The following is a 23,247-nucleotide window of genomic DNA, read 5'->3' on the forward strand; positions in this document are numbered from 1 at the left end:
TATCCAATATTTAAAGTGTATTCTCTTTTTAAAATACATTTCTGAATACAAAATTTGTTTCTGAAGTACTTACCTTATTATTGGATCCTGTTACAACCCTATTCTATTGAAATGTATGGCATTAAAAAGTTTGGCTTTGTTTGGTCATAAGGAGTAAGATTCTGAGGAAGATAGTTACGGTCATGATATTATGCATTTAGAAAAACACAACATGCATATTTTTCAACCCAGAAATTATTTTAAAATTGAACTAATTAAAAATATTTTAAAGTAGAAATCAACTTAATTATGAGTTCAACAGTATTAAACAAACATTTGTGATATTTGTAGATTTTTCACAGTACTAAAACTAATATTTGCAGTTTTATACATTATTATATTGCCTAGGCAGTTTAAAAAGATGATTGATTTTAATACTTATATTTAGCTTTTCCTATAATTATAAGTGACAATTCTGTCATCCCCCACAACTAAGTTCTGTCAAAAACAGTAGGACTGATTTTAAAGCCAGCTAAAGTTACATTACATAAAATGCCTATTGTACGCATTTTGACCTAACTTTGTTTTCAAAAAGATTAAAGCTCTTTATAAAACAAGAAAAAAAACCAAAAAACAAAAAACAGTAGGACTGTATATGTTTTGCAGTAATTGATAATCAAATATAGCTACACATGTTGATTTAGAATGTCAGCATTTTAAAATGGTTACATCAAAAAAAATCAGCCTTCTAAAATATCTTCTTATCCTAACATTTTCCCTTGTTATTGAGCCAAATTAAGAAATACATAGTGTTGTGCTTCAGTAATTTAGTTGAAATGTCCTTTAGTTTTCAATATACTCTTTCTTCCCTGTCTTCATCTTTTATAAATAATGTCTACAATGTGACATTTAAGATTGATCTAGCACTAAAATAATTCTTCTTACTTTGGAGTGTTAATTATTCATTAATACCTCTCCAAGCATAAAATTCTTAAAATATGCTAGGTTATTATGAAAAGGTGAAAATAGTATAGCAAAATAAATAAAATTATATCACGTATTGTAATTAATGAGTATTCTCCATAAAAAAACACAAAAATTTAACTGAGCTTTCAATGTCTGTTTACATATTTGTCATTTTTATCTATTTCTTGACCTCCATGAGTGAAATAGGAAGATTTTGATTAAGGTGACACAATACCATTTCTTTTTTAAAAAGATCAGTTTGATTGTTACCTTGAGAATAACCCGAAATAATTAAGATTAGAAACAAGGAGAACTATTAGGAGGCATTCCCAATAACCCAGGAAAGAGGTGATGGTGACTTAGACCAGAATGATAGGAGTAGTTGGATTCTGGATAGATATTAAAGATAGAACCAACAGAATTAACTGACAGGGTAGGAGAGATCCCATGATAAAATCCACGTTTTGGGCCTCAGTAATTGGGAAAATATGGAGTTTCTATTAATAGATTTGGTGGGAATATCAGGTGCTCAGGTTTGGATATAAGTTAGAGATGCTGTTAGACATGTAGGATAGGATGTCAAACAGGCAGTTTGAAATATGTTCTGGATTTCAGGTTAGAGATTTGGACTGTAGTTATAGGTTTAGGATTCATCCTTACAAAGAGAGACTTAAAACCACGAGCCCCATTGGTATCACTGAGAGAACAAGCATAGGTAGCTAAAAGAAGAGGTCCAAGGACTATGAACCGAACTATTCTAACATTTAGAAGTTGAAACAATGAAGCAGGAAAGACTGAGGAGCATCAAGAGTAGGAGGAGAGGTAGTGGGGAAACCGTGGATTTTAGTGTCTCTGAATAGAAATAAAGGAAGTGCTTGAAGCAGAAGAGAATTATCAAGACTGTGAAATGATCACTAGATTTAGCAAATACCAAGTCATTGTGCTAACCTTTATTAAGAGTAGTTTTGGTGGAGTTGTAGGGGGTAAAAGGCCAATTACAGTGGATTTGGAAGAGGAGAGAAATGGAGATAGTATAGGCACCTTTTAAAGAGTTTGGCTGTAAAGAGAAGAAAGGAAATAGAAATCTAGACTAAGAGGATAGGTCAGGGGAACAAGAATACATGAAAGATATATGGGAAACTTTATGTTCATCCTCTGACTTCTAAATCAAGATCTGCCAATTTGTTCTATAGAGCCGTCTGGCCCCAAGCCATCTGCCTATAGTTTGCCAAGACATTTATCAGTGTTCTGTAGCTTTGCTCCTAGATTTAGAATCAAGACTTAGATTTGGAAGGAACCTTATAAATCTTTTAATAAAACAGCTTTTCTTTACTGATAAAGGAGTAGAATTCTAGAGGACAATTAGCTTTCTTCAGTCCACATAGGAGCAGACCTCTAGTCTTGACTCCCAATCTTGTGCATTTATATACCATGCCTTTTCAGATGAATGGCATTCTCCTTGCATGTGTTTCAACCATTTGTTTTATTTTAGATATTAGTTAACAGTTTAGCTCAATTCAACCGATAGCTGCTATTTTTAGTTTGTTGTACTAGGTAGTCATTGAGGATGCAATGATCAATAAGATATATTTCCTGCTTTGGGGAGGCTCCCAAGGGAAAAATAAAACAGTAATAATATAATGATAACAAATGAAACATTGGTAAAATTATTTTATAACATGTCACTTATATACTCTCTTAAGATTGTGATACGTATAGAGGAGGTAAGTTTTGAGGTGTTATGGGCATTTTTTCAGCCCCCAATATTTCTCCCACTACTTGTGATAGTACTTAGTATTCTGATATTCTTTAATGGCTTAATTATTTTAATAATATAAAGCGTAGGCTTTCCAGAACACTGAAATGTAAATATTCCTTAGGGACTGACCCGAGTTATTATTACACACAAATTTCATAGGAAGCAAGTTAGAGCCTGTGAATGGAGAAAGTCAGGTGTAGGGAGAGAGATGCTGGAAAATGTGGAAGAGCACTGGTTACCTTGGAAGGGTGATAATGATAAAATCTTCCTTGAACTAGCCCCTGTCCACTCTAAATAACATTCCTTGCTATGTAGATATGCTATAAATTAACTTTCTTAAATAATTTGGTATATTTAAATTGCTTATAACAATACTTGTCACATAAGTACTATTATTTCTTGCTATAATTTTGTATTTTCAGCACAGAATCTGAAAACTTTGGATTTAAAGTGAAACTAAACCTGATTATGATCATCACTCTGAACCAATTATTCAATACATATTACTTAGTAGTTTTGAGGAAAATAGTAACCTTGATGCTATTCTTGATCACATAGCTTGATAAGAAACAGTACAAGGAGGAAAGAAATCAACTGGATTGCAGCATGAATTGTTGCATATTGCCCAACATTTGTACATTTCAATCCACACGTAAAACTCAACATGCAAATATTTAGCATAAGTCAAAATTGTTTAAACCATTTGGACTTTTCATAATGTTTCGAGAACTCCATTGGAAGTTAATAAATTGCATCTTAAACTCAGTTCTACTATTGAGCATATGTTCTCTGGCAAAGCTTTTAATTTCCCTGAACCTCAGTTATCTCTTCTGTATAATAAACTCTCCTGTAAGGATTTTTAACAGAAGCTAAGTGTTTTGGAGACGTGGCTAATAAATTGTAAAGTCTCAAATCGTTTTGTTTTTAATTTATAGCTTATGTTGTTATTGTTGTTTGTTTGGTTTGGTTTTGGTATAACAAATAGTAGGTATAACCTACTATTGTCTGTTCGTGAGCCATTTGCTGTGGGATTATAAACTAAACCCTAATATACTGCCTTCACAAGTCAAGTCCCTAAAGATATACAATGAGATGGAAGGAAAAATACTTTGTTCCTTTGAGTCTCAGTGTATAGTTGCCTACATTATTTCATATATAGATAACGTTATAAATAGGAAAGAAAGGAAGAAATGAAGGAAGGATGGGAAGAAGAAGGGGAAAAATACAGGTTACAAAGGAACCAAAAATAATAAAATAATTTTGACAGTCTTTATAATGGATGCTTGCTTCTGTAAGCATTCAAGGAATTGGATAGCATTTAGGGTAACAGGGTGTGGACAGGTTTTGTTTTGCTGCCTCTCTGTATTCTCATGAATGCTTCTAGAGTGAGGAGAATACCAATACCATGTCTTAATTTCCAAATTTGACATCCAAATTTGATATCTAGATAGGAATGGATTTTATAGTGGCATTCGTAGATATTTCCTAAGTACAGCATTCCCTGCCAACTTAGATAAATGACAATTTGACAAAAATTAAAATAGGACAGATTCAGGGATACTTTAACATAGCAAGGAATTTATCATATATTCAATTACATCTGTCTTATGGAATAATAACTTGGTGACAATGAACACAATGGATTTGAAAGAGAAGAGACTGAGGACATATGACTATTTAGGTTATTTCAGTAGTCAATCATATGATGGACTCTATCACTTAACTTGTAAACAAGTATTTTCTAATTTCTTTTCCTAATCTTTCCTTTCCTTCCTGGAGACCATTCCTCCTTATTTTTCTTTTCTTCCCCTTTTTCTCATTTTATTTCTTCTAGACTTCCGAAGCCTCAATTGACTAATCAGATTTAGGAGAGAACCCCTTCCACCTCATACATCTCTGCAAACTTCAGCCATTTTTCAAAACATGTCATAAATACAAACCTAAGGCCATCTTCTGTTTGTTGAAAATAACATAATCTTAGTAAGGTGATATGGTACTACAGAAAGAGCACAGGTTTTGGAACCTTGGCTCAGGGCCTGCCTTTTCTAGGGAACAACTTTGTGACTCTAGGCCCTTAACCCAAGTTAGTTCATCTGAGAAAAGGAAATCTTATCATATCTCTTTTGTTCCCAATATGCTTTTTTGAGAATCAGATGAGATAACGCATGTGAAATTGTTTGTGAACCAAGATACCTATTTAGTTCTTATCCTTATTAATCAGCTCTTTGTTTTCTTACCTGTAGAAACCACCTTATAGAAGGTCCTTTCTGTGTTTTATAGGATCAAATATGATGCTGTATGTGAAAGCAGATTGAAACACATAGTATTATACAAGTATAATCTTTTAATATAGGAATTTGTGCTCTTTCAATTGTTGTCTTGATATAGGATTGGCTACATGGTGTGATGAAAACTAGCTGGAATATAGTTAGTTTGTAGAAATGTGGGTTTTTAAAGTATCACTTAACCTCATAGTTAAGTCTTCATGGGTAACTTGTTTCTTCAAATTATCTAATAGTTATTAAATCAATTTTTGAGCTTCCTTATCTACAAATTAAATTCGCAACTATTTACTTGATGCAGTTATCTCCCTAGAACAAAATGTTTTCTGTACTTGAATGGATTTCTAGTTTGCATCTGAGCAATGTGACATATTCTTTCAAAGTCATACTTACATTTAAATTACATTATGCATTTTTCACTTTTACTCTTTGGTAGTAGATGTACAATATCATGGGCTACCACTTTGTACTTAAATTTTAATTTTAAGATCTTTATTATTTAACATTAAGAAGACTTTAATTTTTTAAATTACCGTAATAGTCCTTTAATAGAAAAGACTATCTTTAAGGTGCTGCATACTTAGAGCTTTTTTGCTATTTTTTCTTTAGTGTAACTAAAACACTTTTCAAACAATTTGAGCATTTTCCTGACATAAAACTAGTTTGCTTTTCATTACATTAAATATTTCATTTTAATTATATGACCTATAAATTCAAATAGGGCTAGGTATGAGCTGTTCTTAGCATTGCTTTTTGGGTGATGAATTAATGAGTTGGTAGTCAGTTCTGTTCTTTTTATGAATTTAATTCTGTTTTAAAGTAGACACTTGGGTTTCAACATAGGATTTGATAATAGACACATTTAGAACTTCTGGAAAATCTTCTAGACTCCGTGTCTTAATTTTACCATCTCTGGTATAGGTTCTCTCCCATAAAACCTGACTAATCAGTGGTAAGAAACCAGAGCAACTCTAAGTTTAGAGCTGGAAATAACCTTAGAAATTTCAAGACCAGCTTTCTTACCTCAAATGTAACAAATTAGAGGCAGAGGGGCTGTGGCATTTGTCTAAGGTTATACCGCCAGTTAATGGCAGGAATGTTCCTAAAAGCCTCCTCAGCCCAGTAATTTATCTGTTACCTCCCTTATGTCACTGATAGCCTTGATCTAGGTCTTCTTTCACTGTTATATTGCCTGCTATTTTTAAATGGATGGTTATGAGTTTTTTGTTGTTGTTGTTACTGCCATATAATAGATTTTCTTCAACTAAAATGTTTGTCAATTCAAAGAAAGTGTTTAAAAATTAACCCTGTTATATGTTAAGGTATTTTCCTCCACACTTCAGAAGATGCTTTCTACTGGTATATAGAAAGGCTGAACCATTTTCAAAACAAGCCATTTCTACTTCGATACACTCAATTTTACTTCAGAAGGTAGAGTGTCCTTCTTTTTTGGAACATCACAAACTTTATCAAATGGTGATATGTGAAACAACTTTTTAAATGACAAGTGTATAGAATTTTAGAAAATTTTATTTTAGGAACCACCCTTTATTCCTTGTGAAATCTTAAATATTATATATTGATAGATAAACCAAAGTGCAGGTTATTCAAAATCAAGAAATACTGTATTATAAATGAGTTTATTATTATCCTCAACATGGGGAAATTAGTCTGTTGTTTTTGTGTTACTACAGGTTAACTTTGGTTAAGGAGCAGATGATTCCTTTGTTCTTTTAGCTAAAGAGGGCTAAACTAGTCTTGGAATTTGCCAGAAGATTTGTATATTCTTTAAAGGTTTTAAGATTTTTCTTTCCACTAGCAGTTGATTCAAATATAGCATCTTTATCCAGATTGTTTACCACTTGGGAAAATATATTGCATCTTTATCAGATTATTTACCAATTAGGAAATCAGGGGGTCAACTACACACCAAAGTGTAAATTTAACTCCCGAAGCAAGAAGTTTGTTTCCTTGCGGTAACTGATTTATGTTGGGCCAGAACAAATGTCCTTTATTAATAACATTTATTTCAGGTATAGGAACTGAAAAACCCTTACACTTAATGCCGTCATTTCTAGCAGTATAAGTAATCAAAGTGGTATATCCAAAATCATCCATATTTGATGTTGCAGTATAGCATACTTTTTTTCATTTTTGATAGTGATTTTTATCTTCCTATTTATGTTTTGCTTAGCTTAATATTATAAAATAGGTTAGTGTTTCACTATTTATGGCCAGAGGTGAATAAGTACCAGAGAATTGTTTATGGCATGGTGAAACTTCCTGGGGATTAAAATGTACATAGATAGTAACTGTCTACTTGACTTACTGCTTTAGAAACATGTGAGTAAAAAGAAAAGCAAGTGTATACTTAAGTGTTTATGAATGCTACTATGAGATTAAGATCAAATGGTGACCAGTGAGTCTTTTGATACATGACCTCCAAGAACCTACATGATCTGTACTCCCTCCACTTTCCATTCCATTACCTCTTTAACCTCGTCTTCTATGACTTTCCCTTTTGTTCACTCTGCTCCAGCCACAGAGACCTTCGTGCTTTCCTAGAACATGTCAGACATGCTCCCACCTCAGGACATTTGCATGTGCTGTTCTTCTACCTGTAATGCCCTCCCTAAATAACCATAGGATAACTCCCTTACTTCCTTAAGTTTTTCACTCAAAACCTTCCTTCTTAATGAGGATTTCCATGACTAGTCTATTCAAATTTTCATCACACCCTGCACATTTTATTTACTTCTTACCTACTTCATGTTTGTCTTCTTAGTACTTAACAATATCTGTCACAAAATATTTTACTCATTTATCTTGTTTATAATTTATTTCTCCCACTGGAATATAAATTTTATGAAAGCGTAAGTTTTTGTCTATTTTTTTTTTTTGCTGTTGTATCCCCAGTGCCTAGATATGCCTGGGTTATAGTAGGTGCTGAATATATATTTGTTGAATGAATGAATATTATATTATGCTACAGATAACTCCAAATGATTTTAGATAAGCCAGGTAACTCATATTCAGTGGTACCAAACTGTTAATAGTTTTTATTGAAATAATATCCCATAGCACATACATTTTTCTGTTGTTTAACGAAAGTACTAAATATGGTAGTAAAATAAATAGCCATCTTATCATAATACTAAAATGTTACAGATTTTCTCTTGATATATATGAAAATCTCTGCATTTTAGTTCCATATAAACATTTCATTTCACCACATTAAAGTAATGTTTAGCAAAATGTTTATTTCTAAAATAAAATTATTTAATATCAACTAAGAAGAAAACTTTATTTGACAAATCATTTAAATCATCATTTTCTTCATATCTTCACAAATTCTTTTATTGTAAATAGATTTTAGAATTTCCTGGAAGCAAACTTAAATGCTTTCGATTTTGAAATCTATAAAACAATTTTAAGTGTCACATTTCTATATTTAAAACATTAACTACGTACTACTGAAAGCTTATGGGAGAATTTAGGGGAAAATATTAAAAAATAATTAGATCCCTGAAGTAATTTTAGGCTCTTATTACACAAATTATCTAATGTTTCTGACAAACTCTGATTATTTTTTTTGATTTATACTAGAAGTTACATGGGAAGACCAGCAGAAAAAGGTGAATGGTACATTAAGTGATGACAAACCATTGCCGCAAAAGAAACAACAATCTGAGCCAGGTTTGTCAGGATTTGGAAAGCCCCTGAAAGCATGAGGCGATAAGCATTGCATTTCATGCTTTTTAAATATGTGTGTACTTGTTGTACCTCATTTTTCTCACTTTGGTGTGAACTTTAGACTGTGTAGAGCCTGTTTATATTAGAGTGGTGAAAACTTTATTTCAAGATTTGTTTAGAAAACTAATTACACATATTTTTGGGAAAATAACAATTATTTTATTATTAAGATTATTTCTTTAGGAAAAAAATGACTCACTTAAGCACAAATGATAACTTAACTTATATATTTGGTTATTTTGATCCAAATTAAACTACCCTCATGAGAGGTGCTTACGTCCCTAAAAAAGTACTATAGAAAGCTCAATATATTTTTTTTTAAAGTTTGTCTTCGTAGGCTATTCCTTATTTTTAATTGCAAATGCTATTGAGATATCTTACCAATTGGTAATGATTTATTTACAAATTCTGGAGCTAAAAATATTACAACAAAACCAAGATGGAATGATAGCATAGTATTCTAATTTAATAAAGAGCCTCTTCAAACCATTAATTCTACCAATAAATTGAAATGAAGTGATTTTATTTTCTCTCTCTTTCTTTTTTTGGGGAGATAAGATTAATTAAGCAGAGGACAAAAACTTGAACCAGGAGTAAAAGGAAGAGAAGCAAAATGCAGAGATAACCAATCAACTTAATAATCAGTACTACTTTTAATCAGTAGTAATTGGATGAGAGTACATGAAAATTTCATTCAAAATTTTAGAATACAGATGGATTTTTTTATAACACTATCATCATTAAATGGCTGAGTCTATAGTAATAGGGTTAATGTATTTTTATGTGGTAACTTGGTTCATGTTAAATCTCTGAAACATGTAGTTTAAAATATGTCAATATATAAATTAAACTGATTTATTAACAAGTATTCATTGCTATCCTGTAGTATGCCAGGCATTATGGTAGGCACTGAGTTACTGTGGTAGACAAGAACGATGCCGCAATTGCCCTCAGAGCTTACATTCTGGCAAAAATATGTAAGTTAAAAATAATTATAACTAAAGATTTAGTTATTATAATTGTGATAGTGCTGTTAAGGATAATAGGATGTTTTGAGAAAAAGTATTATGTTACATAACTCTGGAGAGCAAGGAAAAATGCCATAGTGCAAATGGCTTAATCTGTGAATTCTCTTTTAGTGAAACAGTTACATACTGAAAATAAGTAAATAAGTAAATAAACTGGAATTCACATTGCAAATTTAAATATATTCATGCAGTTGTAAGAAAAATATCTTACCTGTTTTTTCAAATCTTCAATTAAGAATCACTTAGCTTATTTGGAAAATAATAATTAGCTTAACATATTTCAGAGGATTTTAAAAAGTAAACAAAGTATAAAATGGGTTTTATGTTATGATTTATACAACAAAAACTATTACTCTCAAAGTGTCTCCTTGCTGTGTTGTGTGATGTAGGTTATCCTTGGTCATAAATTATTATTTATTTGTCTTGTTGGCCATCATTTCTGATTACATGAATATGTTTGTGGCCATATATATCTACGGTAAATAAATTAAATTGACTATTAAAATCATGAAAGAATGCAATATTTGGCTAAACATATTTTTTAATCTCACAAACAAAATTTTTAAAATTTCTTTTAGATATTATTAATTTGTGTATTCTCATATATTGCATCTTTTTATCACTTAAGCCTTCTAACTGAATATAAACTATGTGTGCAGTAGAGGAAAATTAATGTAATTAGAGTGCCTTAATGTCATGGTTTAAATTGCTTATAGATTTTCAATCTTGGCAGTTATGCATTTTCCTATATACTGGGAAATTCCTGGAAATTCAAATCCTAAATGTCGTGAGTAAGTATGCAATATGCTAAGGCCATATGCTGTGTTAAATTTTAGTGTTCATAAATATTTTTATTTGTTTCTAAAAGTGAGGTAGGATATGTTGAGAATATTTTTAATTATTGAAACTTTGGAGTGATAGAATGGGAGGAAAATAGTGGGATATCAGGTGGGGCTAATTGCATTTCAATAACATGTTTATGAGCCTGGGCTTTACAGAAGACATGTTTGGATTCATTCTTTGTTTTATATTTAGATACATCTACCATATTAATAATTTAGTAATTGTAATCAGGGTTTAAAACATAATTTTTATTCACTAAAATCTGAGATCATCTTCCATTAATAGTCAAGGATTCTTCGTCAGAGGATTATTGTAGTAAACTTGTGGCATTAGAAAAAGTTTGTAAGGACTCAAACCCAAACCCAAGATGCAAAGTTAACTATGTATCAATAACATATATCATTATCTTTTCCTTTTGGTGTTTTATGAAAATCTATGCAAGAACAATACCTGGGAATTTTGCCATTTTAAGGAGGTATACTAACAATTAAAGCATCACTTGAAATTTTTATTTTAAATATAAGACTACGGAACTGGAGGACTAAATGGCATTATATAGACTAGAAAATGGGTTAACAAATACTTAGATGAACTTTAAGTAATATGCATTAGTATCTGCTTCTTTTAAGAAAAATACATCTCTGAACTAGGGTGTTCTGAGAGAATTATGAGCAAAATGGGTGATTTTTTTTTTTTCAGTATTTCTAACTTAACTGACAGCAATGTAGATGAAAATCCCTGGTAAAGAGAATGATGTTTATCATATTAGTATTTTTGATGTGATCATACAATATAAGAATTCTACAAATGATTTTAAAACCCAGATTTTATGGATGATGTTCAGAGTAAATCACTAAATGTCTTCCTCATTTAGAATGTGGATTAGATTTTGTTTAGGCTGTGAAGTTAACAAAACATTCTTAATGCAAATCAAGAACATATGAGCATGGAAAATCTGTTACTTATTTTCTCAATGAGCAATCTGATTCTAGATGAGAATACTATGGCCTACAGTAATGCAGTGTTATTAAACATTGAAAACAAAGTTTAATCTGTTAAAATTTATTATTTTCGCTTTGTGAGTTTATCTGTTCTTCTAGTAATTAGGACAGTATCTGGGAAAAGAGCATATTTTTACATAAAATATTTTATCTCATATTTTACTTAAAAGTAGTGTGATGAGAAAGCTAACTTCAGTTAGACTAAATGAATGCTTTAGAACTGATATAGTTCCTTAGTTTCTCCAAAATAAAAAAGTCTTGGACTTAAATAGTTCAGAATCTACTTTGAGATGTAATTATAAATGATTTCTGATATGTTTGATTACTTGATACTATTCATAAAAAGGTTGCCCACCTTGATTTGTCATTTTCTAAGTAGAAGGTATGCTATATCTAGGAAAATCTAGAATTGACTTAGCTACTTTTTCTCTAAATATCCTGAATCATGACAATGCTACTCACCTTCCTGTATCTTATCTGGAAAATAAATCCTTGTGTTTTTCTGGAAAAGTGAGGGCAATGAAACACTTTGCTGAGTTACTGTACGATTATACAGTATTTTGGAAATTGAAAATATTCAAAGTAACAAGTTGTGTTTTACTACTCACTTTTGTGTGCATAAGCCCCTAGTTTTAGCATTGTTATGATTTAATGTATTAACCTTTAATTTTTTCCAACATGGACATTTCCATATTGTATTCTTTATGTATTTGTAACTATGGTGAAGGTAGGGATTTTCTTTTACTTAGTTCAACCTTTGGAATTATGCTTTATAAAATTTATCATCAGGAAAAGTAAATATTCAAAGGTGTATTTTGTGGGTGAATTTTATATTTAAATTTTTTCTTGACTATTTTGGTGTTATGAACTTTTGCTTCCTTTCATTATTGAATAATTCGACATTCTTTTAAAGTAGAAGCAATTTATTTCAGTCTAACTCAATATTCTAATTTAGTCTTCAAATTAGATGCTAGTCTAATTCATCTAATCTAGTAAAAATTATCGAGGCTGTGTTCTTGGTCAATATTAACAGGTTGGTAATTTCTGATTATTTCTGGGTTGTTGTAGAATGAATGTACTTTATTTTTGGCAGAAGAAAGTGACATAAAACAAGCTAAGTAAATATCTTATAGAACACAAATCAACTGACGGAATTTTGGCATTAAGTACTACTAACACCCTCAGATGTAAATACAGCATTGTTTGTTAACAAGGATGTTCTCCTGGAATAAAGTGAGATTTCATGATTTATGAATTTAGTTGCTCATTTAAAGTTAGTTCAGTTTCCTCTAAACATACAGATAAGTTTATAAGGCCAAGCCTGTACTTAAGTGACTTTCTTTTTTATGATATAACATCCTATAGTTTGAAAATCAATTACTTTAAACACCCTCAATAAATACTCTTAAGTATGTCTTTCTTCTGCATTTAAAATTGCATTACATGTCAGACCCTAAGGATAGAATCAGAAAAAAAACTGACACAGCTAGAACTAGGAAACAAAACATTTAAAAAAGAAACATTTTTGTTAGCTTTAAAAATAGCTTAATATTTTAAAAGGTTGTACTTTGCTCATTTCAGTAGGTAGGTAGATGCTTTTGTAAATGTTCAATAATTTTATGGTTGTTGGCAAAATTATGGAAAGTAATAATTAGTTTAGAAAATAAATTCAAATAACTTAGATTGAGGAATTTTTCGACAAGATTTTTGTCACAGTGGAGCAGTTTTAGTTTGAAATCTGTAAACTTTGGTAAATACTTTGTTTTTATGTTCTAGGTCTGTCCTGATCTTTGTATCATTGAGGCGCCTACTAAGTAGATGCTTTTTTAGGCTTTATTTTGAAAGCTATCTTGCCTTCTCTCAAAGGAAGCATTCTAAGGCTCATATGACTTTTAAAAAGCCCTCATAATTATGATTAACTTTTAATTACGTGCAAGTTCTAATATACACTTAAAGTCTTGAGGCTTCTGTTTCTTTGTCTGGAATCTTTCTAAGAGAACACTTCCTTCTATACAATATATATTGATATTTACTCAAGTACAATTAAATCTGATAATAGAACCAATATTATGTCTGCTGTTAGTCAACAGATTTTCAAATAGATATCATATACCCTTGTTAAAAACTGCATTTATATGTAAACAGGCCTCATGTCTATGCCTTTTTAAATTAAGTTAATTACAGATTATTATTTCTGTTTGAACTTGAGATGTGTTCATTTGAAACATAATGGTAGTTAATACACTATATTGGCAAGGAAAATTTTGGTTTGCACAAAATTTTACATAAAAGCTGCTACTATATTCATCCTCATAAACTTACTTTTACACCATATAATTTAATGAAAATGAGTATTTTATTATATATCTGTTTATCGTCAGTAGATTTTTATAACTTTAAGGACCAATACAGACAGGTTTATTTTGTGTGTGTGTGTGTGTGTGTGTGTATAAAATTACTACTTTGCTTGATTAAGGACCATTCTTTTTACAGTTTGCACATTGATGGTACTTTAAATTTAAAAATATTTTTCCAAAATAATTACCATAAATGATATTTATCAGTTATTCATTATATTTTATTAATGTCTTTTAGTATAGTATATGAAAATGTTTTATTTCTCTTTTGTTAGCTCATGTGATGTAATGAACCTCCCCCAAATACTGTACACTCTTATTACAAAGTTTTTATATTTTCTGTATCTGAAACTAAGATCCAGCCATAGTTGTGACAGTAATAGACACCTAGGAGAGGGTATACTTTTACTATCTTTAATCACTCTAACTGGTTATTGGTTAAATGAAGTGTTGGAAAGATTTCTCATTAGAACTGCCATTAACAGCACTGAAAGTAGAATGTTTGACTGTGGCAAAGTAACGATTAAAGGAGAATTAGGGAGATAGGAAGAGTGAAGGGGGTACTCTTACCTCCTTCAAGGTTCACTGAAGTCTGAAATTCATTACAATAATATATATGAAATAAGTTTTTATAGTTTATTGCCATTTAAATAAGACCTAGGTATTTAAAGGATATAGTTTCTCTTTTTAAATGTGGCTGGTTTAATACAAATAGTATATATTAAAAACTGTAACCACGAAGAAGAAAAGAAAGTCAAAAATTTTTTAAATATGTTTGGTATAATTGAAAGTTATACATTGAAATTTTATGATTTAAATTAGTATTCTATCTGCTAATTAAAGTTAAGTGATTTTTTTATGTAAGATTAATTATGATCTATTTATTAATGGATCATATTCACATAGTGATGGAAAAATGATTTAATGGGCACTTTCAGTTAATAGGGAGATCCTGGTCAAAATCTTTCATTTTCATCCTTTTCTAAAATATGAATTTTGTATTATTTTCTAAAAACAATTAAATTGTTGGTGCTAAGTTATATATTCCTCACAAGAGTAAAAAGTATTGGTGAATTACTTGCATAGTTGTACCATGTACCTCTTTTCAAAAACGTTCTAATTAATACTATGTAATAAAATGTCCAGTTCAGGTATCAACATAAAAAGATTTTTTTCCCTTACTAGACTTTTTATTTCACATGTTTTTATTGGGTCATATAGCATCTAGTAGAAAGAAATTTGACCTGGTAATCAGGAAACCTCTGTTCTATTTCTGGTTCTGCCATTGAACTTATTTTATGACCTTGGGTAAGTCACTTGAACTCTATGTGCTTCAGTTATTCTCTATAATAAATTAATAAATGGGTTGGAAAGAAATTTGAATGTTTTAAATCCATACAACATGAAAAATATTGCCTCAATGCCATTATAAAATAGTCAAGGTACAGGAAAATACTACGTAGTGAAAGGATATTTATTTATGTTGTTTTTATGTTGTCTGCAAAAAAATAAAATGTTTTCTTAGAGGTAGAATATACTTAAGCAGTTATTTCATCCAATTCATACCAATTTCAATTTAGCATGTGTGGAAACTTCGTTAGTAGTGTGGTAAATGTGTATATAGGGAAATTTTGCCTATAAAACATAATGCAAAATATGGTACAATTCAGCATTAACCTATGATGTTAATATAGCTCAGATTTTTCTATTTTATCTTCTTTGAGAAATGGGTGGACTGGGGATGCAAAAGAAAATATGGCATATAACATGTTAATGTAGGAGTACATTTCAGGAGGATAATACTTTTCTAGTGGTCGATCCTATTGGCAAAGTCTAGTTTGTAATATAATCGTGATGAGATTTACTGTCTAATTTTGAACAGGTCAAAGGTGTGCTCACATAATAATCAAAATGACATTGTTAAGTTTCAAAATGGTCATTTTTTTTCAGTTCTCTATAATAGGATTTCTCTTTTCTCTTAGAAAAAAAGTTTTGGATATCTCAGCCCTTCTTTCCTAGTGGAAAATTTTCATTTTCTCACTATTCAGAGAAAGAGATAAATTTGTTATTGGAAAGATTTCTCTCAAGAGTTATCATTTCAATATATCAATATTCCAAATATATTTTGGTATAACATGTTTTTCTATAAATCGCTCAGAAACTATGATACAAGTATTGCAGAAATGAATGTGGTGTTTTGAATTACGAACTTTGTAGTACCTAATTTGAAGCTAAGAAGGTAATTAAAATAGGACATTTTGGTTTTGTGTTATATTGTTTATCTGTATCAGTCATACTAATACTAACTCAATATCTTTTGGAAAAATGTTTTCTTAGAATGCTCAGTTTAGCAGACATTTCCTGCTTAATCACTATATAAAATGTCTTCTGAACTTCTCCACTACCAATGGGTAAAGAAGTGTTTCCAAAATATGTGCTGTATCTGTTATAGTAGATGTTGGACTTGGATGGGCAAATTTAAATGGAAACATCAATGATCTGTTATGTGGTGTCTATAAGAATTTTCTGAATAAGTAAGCCTCATAAGGGAATATGATCAAAGAAAATTTGTCTAAACTGAAGGTTAACTTGAATCTTTAATATTTAACTGAAGCCATATATTTCAGCTACTCTTTTTTATAATGAGTTTTATTATATTTGTTACTCTCTAGAAAATTTTTATAATAATATTTTGCTGTACTGAAGTAACTCAATGAATTATTGGCCTAATGGTCATACTTATTTTCATGTATGTACTTGTCAATTTAGGAAACTTAAAAGGCACAGAAGTCTGATCAAGCTATTTTTATTGCTCTTTTTAAGATGATTCAATTAAGTTCTTTCCTTTCAATGATAAGTAAAAGTTCTAAAAGCATTTTCACAGATCTTAAATGGACTCAGTAATGTCTTAAACAAGTAATGTTGTTTTTACTAATGGTATCTTTCTTCAGCATCACTGTTCAGGATTGGCTGTCCATAAATAATTGTAAACTTTTGAATCCTCTTTATTTCTACACTAACTTTATTTTTCTGATCCTGCTAACCCATAGTGGCTTAACCAGTTCACCATCAGTTCTTCCATATTCTTTTTCTTTTAATATGGTATGTATATGATTATATCTTCCCTACAATTGTGCACAGGATCTTTTCTCAAAATGATTTGAGGCCCTTTCCTTCAGTGTCACTTTTTACCTTTTGAGTACATCCACTCACATCCATCTCCTTTGTCTATGTCTGTCCATTACACGATGTGATCACAGAAGAAGTGGACTCCACAAGGAGAAGACATGCAGGTCTGTCTCTTCTACTGCTTTTCTTTGTTATTTTTCATTTATCTAACTCGCCTTAGAAATCTTTTACTGTTTTTTACTTATTTTATAATTTTTCATTCTCTTCCTATATTAACAAAATGTTAAATCTGCAGGCATTTTTATTTTAGATAGTTGTATATTCAACTTTTAACAGCAACTGCTCCAATTAGATAGATGGATAAAAATAAAATGATTAATTTTATGTCATAGGTGTATATGCATTTTTTCCATAACTGGGTAAACTAACTCCAGATTCACATATATGTATATTTAGTCAGGTAGGTTAAATTAACAAATTAATCATAACTTGTACTTCAGTTTATTTGAGGCTTAAAACTTGTTTTCAGCTTTTTAGTACATAATTCTAAAAGTATTTTATTTTTATCTTGAGTTCAGCAATGTGCTAGATTATGGAAAATACTAAAGACCTAATACATGCCCTAAACAAGCTATCAGCATCACAGAGGAGTTAAAGTATGTGGGTAACATGCTGTGTTTATGTGCTAATGTGGATGACTCTAACAATATATTCTACAAAGGTATAAAGTCAAATAAAATTTGCTTCAAATAGATGGCCAGACAAAGCTTCATGAAAGAAGTAACACTTGGACTAAAACTTGAACATTCATTCAACACATTTATTAAGCACATGCTGTGTGGTACTGTTCTAGGTGCTGGAAATAACAGGACACACAAAATGGCCCCCATCCTCATGGACTTTTTCTAGTGTGCGTTTAACAAGTAAACTCAATAATATTATAGGTGCTGTGAGAAATCTATATATACATGATTTATGTATATATAGACTACAATGGAATCACAAAGGATGGTGTTATTATTTCCACCTGAGCACTATGGATATTAGTTCAAGAAAGACTTCACAGAAGCAATAATCCTTGAGTTGAACGTTAAAAACCAGAAATATTTGGCCTTGTGTGTAGAGAATATGACGGGCAGAGGAAACAATGTGGTAAAATGGCTTCAAACAAGTTTAGACAAAAGAAGGCAGGGGATCTTTGCTATTGTTTCCTCCATTTCTTTTTCATTAATTTCTGATCTGATTTTTATGATTTCTTTCCTTCTGCTAACTCTGGCACATATATACAATGGAATATTACTCAGCCATAAAAAGAAACGAAATTGAGCTATTTGTAATGAGGTAGATAGACCTAGAGTCTGTCATACAGAGTGAAGTAAGTAAGAAAGAGAAAGACAAATACCTATGCTAACACATATATATGGAATTTAAGGAAAAAAATGTCATGAAGAACCTAGGGGTAAGACAGGAATAAAGACACAGAGAATGGACTTGAGGATATGGGGAGCGGGAAGGGTAAGCTGTGACAAAGCAAGAGAGAGGCATGAACATATATACACTACCAAACGTAAGGTAGATAGCTAGTGGGAAGCAGCCACATAGCACAGGGAGATCAGCTCGGTTCTTTGTGACTGCCTGGAGGGGTGGGATAGGGAGGGTGGGAGGGAGGGAGATGCAAGAGGGAAGAGATATGGGAACATATGTATGTTTCTGTATGAAGCAGAAGCTAACACACCATTGTAAAGCAATTATACTCCAATAAAGATGTAAAAAAAAAAAAGAATTTTAAAAATTAAAGCCTAGTTGTTTCTTTTCAAAAAAAAAAAAAGAAGGCAAGGGAGGGTTTCTGAAGATTGTGTAAGTTATTGAGGTGTGTAAAGCAAGAGAGAGACATGATCAGATATTTGTTTCTAGAAAGACTACTTTGGAAACTAGGTAAAAAATGGAGCGGAGCTATATAAGCAGAAAGATCATTTATAAGGATATTGCATAAATCAACTAAGAGATCATAATGGGCTGAATCAATAGAGGCAGTAGATACATGAGAAGTTATTTAAAGATGTAGAATCTATAAGACAGTTGTCGATTGGATATTACTGATGCAAGGAAAAGGAAGAATAAGATAATCTTGTGTGACTGAAATGTTTGGATATATGGTGGTATATTTTATCTTACAGGGAATATGGGTTGAACAAATATTTAAGTGCAAAATAAAGACTTCAGTTTGGGGATGGGTTAGTTTGAGTTTCCTTTGGAACATTTAAGTGTAAATATCTAATAGCATTCATTGGATGTATGGGTCTGGAACTCTGGAGAGAAGTCTGGGCTAAATTATTGCAATCACAGTATTCTTTTTAGCATGAAAATGATTCCCTTTTTTGTTTTGTTTCTTTGATTGTTCTGAATATTGTCCACTGGTATGTATTTCAAATTTTCACTTCAATTCTTATTATATTTGCTTGGCATCTATACCATATTTTGAGTGCTGTGAGCTTTCATTTGCCATTTTGTTCTACTTGCATTATGTTCTAAAAGGTAAAGAGAAGTAACATTCGTTGTAGGGGAAGTTTAACATAAGTGTATATTTGTATACATATAAATGCACATATAAACTGTTACGGAAATTTCTCCAAATTTTCAATTATTGATTTACTACCAAACTTCTCATTACATATTCTATTTATTTTATAGATATTCTCTGTTCTTCATTACATTCTATATTTAATGGACTTAATATTATTAACAAAAGTCTAAGACACAGGTACTCAAGATTGCTCAGTCATGGGGAGTTCCCTGGCGGTCCAGTGGTTAGGACTTCGCTCTTTCACTGCCGAGGATGAGGGTTCCATCCCTGGTCAGAGATCTAAGATCCTGCAAGACACACAGCATGGCCAAAAAAAAAAAAAAGTACAAGATTGCTCAGTCATGAAAACAATAACCCTAGTACACTGAAATCTTATCAGAAAATGAAAATCACTCAGTTTATAAGGAGGCACATAATGTCAACTCTATGTTCAATTCTGTGTTAGATAGCTTAGATGTTATGAGAGACACAGTAGATTCGAGAAATTTTTTATATAAGTTTAAGCTTAACATTTTATTAAGTAATATTGTGATCTTTTAACCAAAAAGTCTCAAATGAAATATGTATATGTACATAAATATAAAAACATCACATCATATATGAAAGCTACTATTGATAAAGTGTAATACTTAATTCTTTAAAGCCTCAAATATAAGAGAAGAGAGTTAAGAAAGTTCATGGACCTTGAAATAATAGGAATACCCAAACATGGAATAAACATGGTTTTGAGCATTTCTTCCTTGTGTGGGGTGGTGTGGAGGAAATGGGAAAGATTATTAGAAGTCAGGAGATCTAGTTTTAGCCCTAATCTTGCTAGTGAACTGTGCATTAAGAACTTAATCCTGATTGTAAAATGTTACTGCTAAATTCTCAAAATATTATTCATGCCCTGTTAATACTATGACATTCAATTTTACCTAGGCCAATTGTCCGGTTTAACTCTCTTTCATAAGAATATCTGTGTTGGAGGAAGTATTGTTCTGGTAAGAAACAGTCTGAGAAGCAGTATTAGAGCAGACTATACAGCTGGACTGCCTGGTCAGTCTCACCACTTACTTGCTGTGTGATTCTGAGAAAGTTGTTCTCTCTGCCTCAGATTCCTCACCTGTAAAATGGAGATAATAATATTGGGTTGGCCAAACAGTTCCTTCGGTTTTTAAGTAAAAATAAAAGACACATTTTTTCATTTTCACCAAGAACTTTATTGAACAACGTATTCACTGTTTTGTTCCGCTGCCTTCTGCCATTTTTCAGGCAACTTCATAATTCCACCTTCCCAAAACTTTTAATCTTTTTGAGCAAAGAACTGTTACAGGTGCCTTTTATAGTCTTCCAGGGAATTGACATTTTTTCCATTAAGAGAATTTTGTAAAGACCTAAATAAATGGAAATCTGAAGATGCAATGTCTGGTGAATACAGTGGATGAATCAGAACTTCCCAGCCAAGCTGTAACAGTTATTGCCTGGTTGTCAAAGAAACATGCGGTCTTGCATTATACTGATGGAAGATTATGCATTTTCTGTTGACTAATTCTGGACAGTGCACAAATCGTTTTTGTGTTTCTGTTGTGTTTTTACCTTTCTTGAAATCACAAAGCATAATATGCGGAAAATGTTGCTCTTTTTCTTCCATCTTCAATATTAAAATGGCTACACAAAAATTCACCAATTTTGGTAAGTTTTTTTAAAATGCATGCTGATATGACAACTGTCACAATAAAATCTAACAAAATTGTTTCGAATGAAGTTAAAGACAACTAAGTGCTACTAGAGCCATCTTATGGAAATAACCAAACGAACTTTTTGGCCAACTGAATACTGCTACGTCAAACTGCTTTTGTAAGGATGAAATCAGTTAATATTTAATATGTAAAGCACCTAAAAACAGTGTCTGGCACATAGTAAGCACTATACAAGTGAAGCTATTATTGTATAAAACATATTAAAAAACAGTTTTTATTTTGAATCCGCTGTATTGAAGCCAATGCATTTTGATGTGTAAGCATTCTTTCAATGATATGATAGAAAGATAAAATTAATTTATTTTGTTTTATGCACTACACATATCTTATACTAGTTTGTGGCTACCAGTTTGGGAGCTAGTTGTCGTACAAAGTTGTGCATCAGGACTGCTACACCAGAAATGAACGTTATCATTTCTGAGACAAGAGAGTTGGATAGAAACAGCAAGAACATTGAACCCATTTAGGTCTGAATTCTAAACCAAGTTTTGTCACCCGCTAGGGACGAGACTTTGGGCAGCTTACTATTAAACAGAATGAACTGTGGTGAGATTGAGTTAATTATGTTTAATGAAAGCATAAAAGAGCTTTCCTCTGGAGGGAGAAAGCCTTTCTAAGAATAAAAGCAGTGAAGTAAATTTAAAAAGAGAGATCTGACTACAGTGTCTCAGGTATAAACTTCAAAATATAAAAATCAGCATAAACAAGTTAAAAGGCAAACAACACATTGTGAAACATTATTTGCAGCAACTCAGAGTATTAAAAGCCTTAACACCTGAATCACTTTGTTGAACAAATTATATATTCTATAAAACCCTAATAGAAAAATGGGCAAAAGACATATACAGACATTTCACTAAACAAGAAATTCAGTGGTCAGTAAATATATAAAAAATATTTTTTTCATAACCATATAGGTGACTTTTTTTTTTTAAAGATACTATGTTTTACCTAATTAAAAAACAGCATTCTGATGCTGGGGAGAGTATGGTAAAATAGTGGCAGCATAATTTAATATTTCTAAAAAGCAAATTTTTAATATACACCAAGGGCCTTAAAAATATTTGCAGATTCTGATATGGTGCAAATAGAGATTCAGATAAAAATGTATGTACAAGTTTCACTAAAGCATTTTTTGTAGCAACAAAAAGGATGCTACCGTGAATGTTAAGTAATGGAGGAATGGGTAAATAAATTATGATATATATCCAACCATCTAACTGAATAATTTTATTGACATAGAAATGAGAAACAATTATTTCTATATTTTTTGTAATTTGAAAAAAATTGAAAGTAGTAATACTTGTAAAGAACTTGTCATGGAGTTTTGTCCATACTAGATAATCAAAAAATGGTACTTCTTTTAAATTATTACTACTAAAACAAATTATACCAAAGGTTATTTTTTCAGAAAGATATACTTATTTAGCTCTTCACTTATGATTTATGTTTGTTATTAGCAAAATCATGGGTTTTGCAATAGCATTTTGAATCTAAATTTAATATATCAATAATCTACGTAAACAATGAATGAGTAAGGAGTTCAGATAATATACCCACTTCTAGGATTGTTTAAAAATGGAGAGAAAAATATTTTAATAGTAGAGCTGGGCATTGGACTGTGCTTATTGACCAGTTTGGTTGTCTATCTGTAGCACGAGAAACAAGACAAACTACTTAATTCTAGATATTTTTAAAAAACAAATATGCTTTACTTAAAGGACAATCAAACAAGTAATGTTTTATCCTCTATTGTCCTATTAAGGAAGCATGAATGTTGATGTAGCAGTAAAGTGTGAGATTTGAAGGCCTCTGTGATCTTAG

General features: G+C 31.1%; 1 protein-coding gene across 37 annotated transcripts in view; it reads left to right on the forward strand.

Annotated features, from left to right (window-relative positions):
• RIMS2 (regulating synaptic membrane exocytosis 2) overlaps positions 1-23,247 on the forward strand; it is a 591,263-nt gene that overhangs the window by 399,709 nt on the left and 168,307 nt on the right. For 9 of the 37 annotated variants that reach the window (XM_065895352.1, XM_065895359.1, XM_065895350.1 and 6 more), the window contains one exon: positions 17,229-17,261. The exons of 25 other annotated variants lie outside the window; for them this stretch is intronic. In XM_065895352.1, coding sequence (XP_065751424.1) covers positions 17,229-17,261 — 33 coding nt within the window. Of the gene's footprint in view, positions 1-17,219; positions 17,262-23,247 lie in introns of all 37 variants that reach the window. 3 more of the 37 variants (XM_065895354.1, XM_065895364.1, XM_065895367.1) reach the window with 2 other exon arrangements.

The sequence above is a fragment of the Phocoena phocoena genome, chromosome 17, assembly GCF_963924675.1.
Source record: "Phocoena phocoena chromosome 17, mPhoPho1.1, whole genome shotgun sequence".
Classification (NCBI taxonomy): domain Eukaryota; kingdom Metazoa; phylum Chordata; class Mammalia; order Artiodactyla; family Phocoenidae; genus Phocoena; species Phocoena phocoena.